Source organism: Ursus maritimus (genome assembly GCF_017311325.1).
Source record: "Ursus maritimus isolate PB19 chromosome X unlocalized genomic scaffold, ASM1731132v1 scaffold_X1, whole genome shotgun sequence".
NCBI classification, from domain to species: Eukaryota; Metazoa; Chordata; class Mammalia; order Carnivora; family Ursidae; genus Ursus; species Ursus maritimus.
Genome location: NW_024423319.1, coordinates 40306886 through 40316832, shown reverse-complemented (window position 1 = coordinate 40316832; position 9947 = coordinate 40306886). Strand labels below are relative to the sequence as shown.

At 43.2% G+C, this 9947-nt stretch overlaps 1 protein-coding gene across 1 annotated transcript in view; it reads left to right on the top strand.

The window, feature by feature from the left end:
- Positions 1-7036, top strand: part of NCBP2L (nuclear cap binding protein subunit 2 like) — a 9191-nt gene extending 2155 nt beyond the window's left edge. The window contains exon 2 of the mRNA XM_040644554.1: positions 6336-7036. Within this exon, the coding sequence (XP_040500488.1) occupies positions 6365-6892 (528 nt within the window). The 5' untranslated portion in view covers positions 6336-6364 and the 3' untranslated portion in view covers positions 6893-7036. The remainder of the gene's footprint in view (positions 1-6335) is intronic.
- The last annotated feature ends 2911 nt before the right edge of the window (positions 7037-9947 follow it).

The following is a 9947-nucleotide window of genomic DNA, read 5'->3' as shown; positions in this document are numbered from 1 at the left end:
CCCCCCGCTGAGCAGGGAGCCCAATGCAGGGCTCTATCCCAGGACCCTGGGATCATGACCTGTGCTGAAGGCAGACACTGAAACGACTGAGTCACCTAGGCACCCCGATCTTTCTTTAAGGATTTATTTATTTATTTTTGAGAAAGAGTAAGAGTGTGGGGATGGGGGTCGAGGGGGAGTGGGAGGGGGAGAGGGAGAGGGAGAGAGAATCTCAAGCAGACTCCTCGCTGAGCATGGAACCTGTCATGGGCCTTGATCTCATGATGCTGAGATCATGACCTAAGCCGAAACCAAGAGTCAGTCACTTAACCGACTGAGCCACCCAGGCGCCCTCAGTCTGCAGTGGTTTCTTGACCCTCATCTAGATGCATCTTAAAACCAGGCACCTGGAAATGGACATACTGCTCCCTGTGTGGTTTGACCTGTGCTGAGTACATTAGGACCCTTCCTTCCTATGATCTTCTAATACAATTTTATGATTATGTTGGCTTAAAACAAAAGGGAGTCATTTCTTCACATGTATTGAGCACCTACTTTGGGTCAGATACAGTACCTAATATCTACTAAGTGACCTCTCCAAAGTTTCAGAGGTTGAGGGTCTCGGTTCTCTCTGACCCGTGGGACCAGGAGATGGCATAGTTACCCTCTTCCCATACTTCCTGTTGTCTACTGCCCTCCAAGTCTCTCACTTAGTAAGGACCTCAGCACCTCATTTATGGTCTCCGCAACTCTGGCTACCATCCTGAGGGATTTTGATGACCCATCTACAAGCTTCATCCTTTCAGTCATCTTCAATCCACTTCACCAACCCATTCCCGTGATCTACTTTGTTTTCAACATCTAACTTCATCACGTATTCCATTATGCAAATCAAGGCCATCAGTTGCTCACTTTCATTTTCCTGGCCTTAATCCACGCTGCCACATAGCTCCTAATGTCCTTTTTGTTTTTGGTCTTACAGGAATAGACATAGCTTGTCCAGTTCAAGGCTAATCCATCTATTATGCTTTGGAGCCCATTTTCTCCCACCTCTTGGTGACTTTTCTCCATTGGTTATCTCCCCTTTCTCATCTGTATCCTCAACCACTCTTTCTCTTTTGTATTGGCTGCCTCCCATCAGCATTTAGATATGCTCAACTTTCCCCCATTAAACAAACAAACAAATAAACAAAACTCTTCTTCAGCTCTGTTCCTCACTGGTGCTATTTCTTGCCTTCCATCATCAAGGAAGCTTTATCAAAAGTGAGCAGTCTACACTTGCTGCCTCCATTTCCTCACCTCCCATTCAAAACACAGCCCTGCCCTTTCCCCCACTCAGTCTGGCTTTTCTGACCCCAGAACACCACTGTTAACTGCTCTTGTTAAGGAAACCAATGACATCCTGATTGCTAAACCCAACGAACAATCTGAAGTCTTGATTTTCCTGGAACTCTCTCTGCTGCAGATAACATAAATGATTGCCCTCACACCACTTCTGTCCTCATGCCTCTCTTGAAAGTGCCCACTCCTTGGCTTTGCTCATGCTGTTCCTCTCCTTATTCTCCTCATTCCTCCTGGTTACTCCTTCCTGTGCCCCTTTGTGGACTCTTCTCTGCCACCCCTTAAATGCTGGTCTTTGCCAGGATTTTTCTCATTCTATACCCTTCCCCTAAATCATCTTATCCATCCCTATGGTGTTATCTACTGGGCTGATGACTCCCTACTCCATAGTTACAGCCTCAGACCTCTCTTGTGAGCTCCAAACTAGAATACTCAATTGTGACTAAGCATGTGGGGACATGTATGTCCCACAGGTACCTCAGAACCAAGATCTGTGTGTCAGAAATTCATCTTCCTTACTCCACTCTGCCCTCTAATCTCTGTACCCCACTACCACCATTTTGGTGATGCAGACCTCTGTCCACACAGTTGTCCAGGCCTGAAACTGGGGAGTCCCCCTAGACTCTTCATTCAAGCTGTTGCCAAGACTTGTTAAGTGTATCTTCTAAGTTTCTGGTATATTCTTTCTTTCTTTCTCTCTTTCTTTCTCTCTCTCTCTCTCTTTCTTTCTTTTTTTAAGATTATTTATTTATTTGAGAGAGAGACAGATAGCAAGAGAGAGCATGAGCAGGGAGGAAAGGAAGAACAAGGGAGAAGAAGGGAGAAGAAGGGAAAAGAAGGCTCCCTGCTGAGCAGGGAGCCTGACTCGGGGCTCAATCCCAGGACCCTGGGATCATGACCTGAGCTTAAAGGCAGATGCTTAACCTACTGGGCCACCCAGGCGCCCCTGGTATGTCTTTTCTTTATGTTAGTACAGCATGCTAGTCCAGACTCTCCATCCTCTTTCTTTAAACTATTTAAATAGCTTCTTAACTAGTCTCCTGCCTCTTGGCCTACTCCCCTTTTAATCTGTTCTCCACATTGGGGCTAGAATTAGTTTTCTCGAATGCGAATCACATCACATCACTCCTCTCTGCTTCAAGCCTTATATGACTCCCCACTGTTTGCTGGTAGAGTCCAAGCTGCTCTTTATGCCTTACAAGGGCTTTCACAACCTGGCCTTGCCTACCCTTCCAGTCTTATCTCCTCCTTATGACCTATAATGCTTTCCTTATCCTTATGCCCAAGAAATAGCAAACTGAACACCCCATTATGCCTCCATGCCTTTGGACACACTGTTCTCTCTGCCTAGAATGACCCCTTGTCCTCCAGCCAAACTCTTATTCAACTTTCAAAATTGAGCTTGGAGTAGGTCAGGAGAGTTACACAAGAAACTAGTAACAGTAATTTGCCTCTGCAGAGAACTGGGTGGCTGGGGCAGAGGTGGGAGGCCAGCTTGCCCCTTCCATCTCTCATCCTTTTGTACATTTTGTACTTTGTACCAGACATCTGAATTGGTTACTTGAAACATAAATACAACGGGGTCATTAAAAAAAATAAGGACTTAGGGATCATGTCCTCTAGAAAGTTGTTCCCCCCATTCTTTCTCTCTGTAGCCGCCCCCCAGCCCCCGCCGGTTCTTTGTGCTACCTCCGGACCTAGTCTGTGCTCCCGTAAGTAAAATTATCACAATTATTTTCATTTCTCTTTTAAGCTGTCTGGCCGCCCAGACTGTGAGCTCCTTGAGGGCAGAAGCTTATCTTATCTCTTGCCGTTTCCCCAGGATCTAGCACAGGGCTCCATGAATGTTTAGCCAATGAAGACATGAGTGAAAAAACGAAGTATGGGATGCCCCAATTATAAAACAGGGCTCCCAAGCCTGTGCTCTTTTCAGATCTCCCGCCCTCTGTCCCTTTGCCATGGGTCGAATCTAAAAGTAATAATTGACATTTATTAAGTATTATTCATCACCTTGTCAGTGTGGATTTAGTATCGTCTAAGGCTGCCCAGATCCCTTCAAAGTCCCTCCTACCTCCAGTCACTGGAAGAGTTGCTAGGTATTTATATGTCTTATTCTGAGTCACTGAATCACAGAATGGAATACTTTGTCTAATACCTGCTGTTTATTGAACACCTACACCGTGTTAAGCATTGTGCTAGGTGGGTTCTTTTTTCTTTTTAACACATGACACTGTCACAGCATTTGCTGCAAGGTAGATATTTTGATCCCCGGTTTACAGGTATGAAAATTGAAACCAGTCTGGTTAAGCACTTTGCCCAAGGTCACATTTCTAGTAAGTGGTGAAGCTGAGATTTGAACGGAGGTCTTTTGACGTCAAATTTCATGCTTGCTTCATACACTACACTGACAGAAAGGGGGCCTCTCCACTGCTTGACTGTTCCGTGAGGGGTTCCTCAAGGCAGCCCATTCCATCTTAGGCCCTTCTGACCATTTTAAAAGCTCTTGTTTGTGGTAAACCAAAATTATAAACGAGCAGAACAAGACACAGCCAAGAATAGAGCCTTTTGGCTCACTGCTAGAACTTCCTTTCTGGTCTGACACCAAACCACTCGTTTATTCGACTAGTTACAGATTCATCTCAACAAACAGCTGGAGCGTCCAGGCTATACGTTCCCATCTCATCTACAAGAAAACGATGGGAAACTTTGCCCAATGCCTGGATGAAATGAAATCTACTCTAGCTATCACATTCTCTGATCTGCCAATCTAGTAACCAGATTTAAAAAAAAAAAAAGGGAAATGAAGTCTGAGAGGGATATTTGTTTTTTAACGGGGCAATTTGTCAATGACTCCAAGTAATGAGTTTCTAGCAGCAGACTTTCAGCCACCATTGACAGGCTGTCAGGAAGATGGCTTGGGGCAGTGGGCTTCGTAGTGTTCTTCAAATGACATCTAAGTAGGCAGGGCCCCCTCATTTGCATTGCTTTGAACTGCACAGCAGTGTCGTTTGCACCTGGTTTTATTTCGGCTTCTATATCCATTTTCCATTTTATTTTTCTTTGACTGTGTTCTGCCCTTGCACATGTTTTCCGTGTCTGGTTCATTCCCGAAATTTCTACATCCTCCTTCCAAACACACACGTGCATGCACACACACACACTCACTCACTCACTCACTCACTCTCTCACCCTCCTTGTCCACTGAAAGTCAGTGCATTGCAGCCCCTCCTTTGGAAGCCTTCTCTGATGCCCCCACGCTGGAACTGCCTCTCCTCCTCCTGTGTGATGTAGTGGAAAGTGCCCACAGTGCCCATCACAGAGCAGATCCCCCGTAAATGTTCGTTCCCTTCTTCTCTTTCCCCCATGTATATCTCTACACCAGTGTTGATCACGCCATATTGTATTTTCTTTTCTTTTCTTTTTTTTTTAAAGATTTTATTTATTTATTCGACAGAGAGAGAGACAGCCAGCGAGAGAGGGAACACAAGCAGGGGGAGTGGGAGAGGAAGAAGCAGGCTCATAGCGGAGGAGCCTGATGTGGGGCTCGATCCCATAACGCCGGGATCACGCCCTGAGCCAAAGGCAGACGCTTAACCGCTGAGCCACCCAGGCGCCCCCATATTGTATTTTCTTATTTACTTGCCTGGCTTCATCACTCAATTCTGAACTCATGCATGCATTCATTTGACGGATATTTATTGCATGTCTACTGTGTGTGTGCAGATCATTGTTCATGCTTAGGGCTGGGGATACAAATAATTTCTGAACATCCTACTTTTGCCATGTCTTTTTCGTTGTTGGATTCATAGCACCTAGCATAGCGCCTGGCAAATAAAGGGTGTTCATTAAGTGTTTAAGAGAAAGCATTTCCTTAGCGGGGTTCCTCCAGGTGTGGTCCTTGTCCCGCTTGCATCTGGATCACGGAAGGGTGAGGGGTGCAGGTTTGACGTTACAAGTCAGCTCCTGGATCTTGCTTTAGAATCTCTGAAGGGGGGGCAGCAAGAATCTGCATTTCCATCTAGTTCTGCAGGTACTCCTTGCACACTAAAATCTGGGAACTGTTGCAAAATAGGACGGGGGGTGGAAATAATGCCTGCTTTTGAAAAGCACAGCTAAAACCGATTGAATCATTTTTAATGCCTCTGACTGCAGCAGGAAAATTTAGTAAAGGGGGGAAAAGGGCATTAAACAACAACAAAAAATTCTCTGGGGAGGTTTTTTAAATAGATGGAGTATTCCAGTAATTACATATAAGGCCTTCTAAAGTCTAAGATGAAAAGCGGATTTATTGCTAGTAAAATCTAATCTTAATTTAGGTCAAATTTATGATGCCAGAAAGCTTTCATTTTTATAGAGCTACATGTACACTTGATAGTGTATACCTAGGGACTTTTTGTCTAGTCTAACAATGCACTATATTGATTTCCATATTATAGACTTGACTTGTAAATTTGTTATTTTACATTATGAGAGGGTATAATACAACTGTATTTGTGCTTTGACCCTGATTACATATATATATATGTATATATATATAATGTATATATTACATATATATACATATATATGATTTATATATATAATGTATATATTACATATATATCACATATATATACATATATTACATATATATATATATATATCTGATTTATCAGATGCCTAGTCCTTGATCAGGAATGGTGGTAGTGCTCGTTCTCCGTGAAAATTTGATCCATTCTACTGTTTTATGCCATATTTTCCAAGAGCATTCTGTTATTAAATGTGTTCTTTGATAATAGATTAGGTATGTAAGAGCTGAGTCAACCGAAGACAGCGAAGACAGCGGTGTAGCTTCCCTTTCAAGAAGACTTGCAAAGTTGCATTTTATGACCACGTTCCTGAGGCCTGGAAATTTCCATTTTGGGTTTGCCTTGACATAAGGTGTCTATGCATCAGGGCACAAACCTCTGGACCATACACAGGTTTGTGTTTCTGCTTCCTTCCCTGTCACTGTTATTTTTTTCAATTTAATCTAGGGTTTCATTGGTGGTGTCACTGCTCCAAGATGGATCGCAAACAGCAGCCCTCACGGTATCCACTGGGCACCGTGTCCAACGATCTGAGAATTCTGCGAGGCGATTCCTCCCTGGAGCTGAGCCAGTACCGGGACCAGCACTTCGATGTGGATGATGATGAACAGGAGAAATCACTGGAGGAAAGCTCCACACTCTATGTGGGGAATCTTTCCTTTCATACTACCGAAGAGCAAATACATGAGCTCTTCAGTAGATGTGGTGATATCAAGCATGTATTTATGGGCGTGGATAAAATTAAGAAAAAGGCATGTAGTTTCTGTTTTGTAGAATACTATGACAGACTTGATGCCGAAAATGCCATGTGGTGCCTAAACGGGACCTCCCTAGATGATCATATTATCCACACAGATTGGGATCTAGGCTTTAGAGAGGGCAGACAATATGGCCGCTGCCGACCTGGGGGCCAGGCAAGTAATGTGTTTCGTGAAGATTCTGATGTTGGTAGAGGTGGCTCTGGAAAACAGGCTCAGGCCCATGATAAAAGAGGAGTCCAGTAGTGAAAAACCTGCAGCTCTGGCCCCTGGAAAAGTCTATTAAAGAACAACACCAGGTCAGCAAATAACCCGTTTTGTAACAAGTTGAAATTACTTTACGTGCTGAGCAGAGACCCTTTCGTTGTATTTTTCTTCTCTGAAATGTTATTAAATGGCAGGAACGAAAACATTCTTTTGCTCTTGTCTTAATTTTGAAGCTGGTTGTAAGATATCAGTTTGACCGTCCGGTGGTCTAAAGTAAAGTGTTCGTTAGGAATAAATTAGGTATAAATTAGGTATCTGAGTCAACCAAAGCACGACTACCATTTTAGGAAGATTTTATGGTCATGTTTTCAGGGCCTGGAATGATTTTTTTAAAGAGCTTTCATAAAATAAAGTCAAATCGATGGAAATTTAGGAAAATTATCAAAGGAATAAAGGCACATTATTTTAACATAAACACTAAAAAGTCTGGAAGAGTTTATAATGAAATAAAAATTGTCTTGCTGCACCAATTCCTACCCCAGGCTTACTCCCTAGGCAATAACTTTAAATTTTAAAAAAAATTTTATTTTTATTTTTTTTAAGATTTCACTTATTTATTTGACAGAGAGAGAGCGAGAGAGCACAAGCAGGGGGAGCAGCAGGCAGAGGGACAGGGAGAAGCACCCCTTGCTGAGCTCAATCCCAGAACCCTGGCATCAAGACCTGAGCCCAAAGCAGATGCTTAACTGACTGAGCCACCCAGGAGCCCGTTAAGATTTTAAGTCATCTCTGCATGCAACGGGGGGCTCGAACTCACAACCACGAGATCAAGAGTCACATGCTCTTCCTAAATTTTTTTAGCAAGTTTTTTTTTGGGGGGGGGTTTCTTTCCTGATAGTTTCCTCCATATTTCTAAATAACATGACTGCATATACTATTTATTTTCATTTTAAACATCATCTGACTTCCTGCTTTCATAGATGAAGATTTCATTCACTTACACCTACATTTTCACTTCTCTCCATCCTCTTAATATAGTAGTTTACAGCACTTTATTTTTTCTATTGTTACATAAGTTAGGCTATACTGCGGTAACAAACAATCCAAAAAACAACACTAAACAATCACTGAAGTCTGATCCTCACATTAGGTTTCCATTGCCAATTGCCTGGGGGGTTCTGCTCCACACCTCAGTGATCATCCTCTTTCTAGGGCCCAGAAGGCATAGCCACTGTCATTAATGTAAATCACTTATGGCTATTAACCTCCCTCTTGCTGCCCATTGTTTTAGGAATCCAAGCTTAAGCCCATCAGAGGTTGACAAACCCTGTGATGATAGTTATTAACAAGTTCAGGGGCAGACGATGACCCATGGGGACCCCAGCAAGACTGAAAGCAAGGATTTTTAGTTTATGTCTTTCCCACTGGATGTGAATATGTATGTATTATAGTGATTGCTACAAGCAGCCTTCTTACAATTACAGGAGAAACCAGCCCTAGGATGAATTGGACACTTTACATGGTGAAAGGAGGGGCCAAAGCAACTGCAGCCTTCATGAAATTATGCAGCTGCTGAAATCAACTAACCTGGCAGCACACACTGTGTTTCAATGTCCTATTGTGTGAGATAAGACATTATTTTATTGTGTAAGCCAGCTTGTTAACATGTTCTTGAAAGCTCTTGGATACCAAATACTTTTTCATTTTCTTTCTCTTTAAAGAGAGAGGGAGGGTGAGAGTGCAGGCAGGAGTGCACCTGTGCAGTGGGGGCTGGGTGGAGAGGGGAGGCAGAGGGAGTCTTTGAGAAAGTATCTTAAGCAGGCTCCACTCCCAGCACCGACAGCGGATGCGGGGCTCAATCTCACGACCCCGAGATCATGACCTGAGCCCAAAACAAGAGTCTGACGCTTAACCAACTGAGCCACCCAGGCGCCCCCACCAAATACTTTTTCTTAATTATATTCTTGTGTAAATGATTTAAGTTGCTCCCTTGTAAGCCCAAACATGTATCTCCAGGGTTCATGACCTTACATCTGGGAAGTTAGATAAAAATCAGCTTCTTAATCCTGACTTCTCCACTCTCTGACCGGAGGTCAGCCTCTCTGGTCAGTAACATTCTTTCCTGAGTAAGAGAGGAAAGGGGATGTCAATTTTTATAGAATGACAATTTTGTGCTGGGCACTTTGCTAGAGGCTTTAAAACACAATCTCATTTACTCGGAACAACTCTGTACCTGTGACATAGGTGAGGAAACTGATGATCAGAGAAGTGAGGTCACCAAGGAGTAGGTGGCAGAGCTGGGGTTCGAAGCAAGGGAGTCTATGGCGAAGCCAGTGCCCTTAATCACGGCACTCTTTTGTCTCTTTCCCTTACCTTCAGTCAGGTCACTAGGTCCAAACCTCTCTCTGAGGTTCCTTTTTCTCTGGAAATTATCCCACTGGCTACATCATATCTGAGCTCTCCCTGCCCTCCCTCCCCAAGCAACCTTCCTGAGTGCGTTGTTCTTTCTGCCTTGCCAACCAATGTCACTCAGGCTCGACACTAATACCACTCAGCCATATGTATCTTTACTCCCTGGGCAAAAAAGGAGCATCCGACAGGCATTTCTGGCCAAGTTAGATTACTCTGCATACAGTCATGGAGTTTACTAACTTTTCAGGATCTCCCCTTTGGAACTTCCCTAAAATAGAAGAAGATATTTTTAAAGTCATGGGATTAAAAATCGGATTTTAATTACAAAATGTTTCTGGAGGAGTATCTTGGCATCTCTCAACCACTCCTCCTAGTGGCTCCCCACTTGGATTGCTCCCAAGGATGTCTTTTCCTAGGCTCAGAAAAAGCATTTAACAATATCTTGTGAAGCATGCTTTTGGTTAAGCAAAGAAACTTTCATACTGTATGGCTAGAAGAGTCCTCAAGTCATTCTTACAATATACCATGTTCTTCAAAATCACACTGAATATATCAATAGAATAAAGGATGAAAATCACGTGATCATCTCAATAGGCACAGAAAAAGCATTTGAAAAAATTCAATACCCTTTTCATGATAAAAATGCTCAACAAACTAGGAATAGAACAGAGCTTCCTCACTC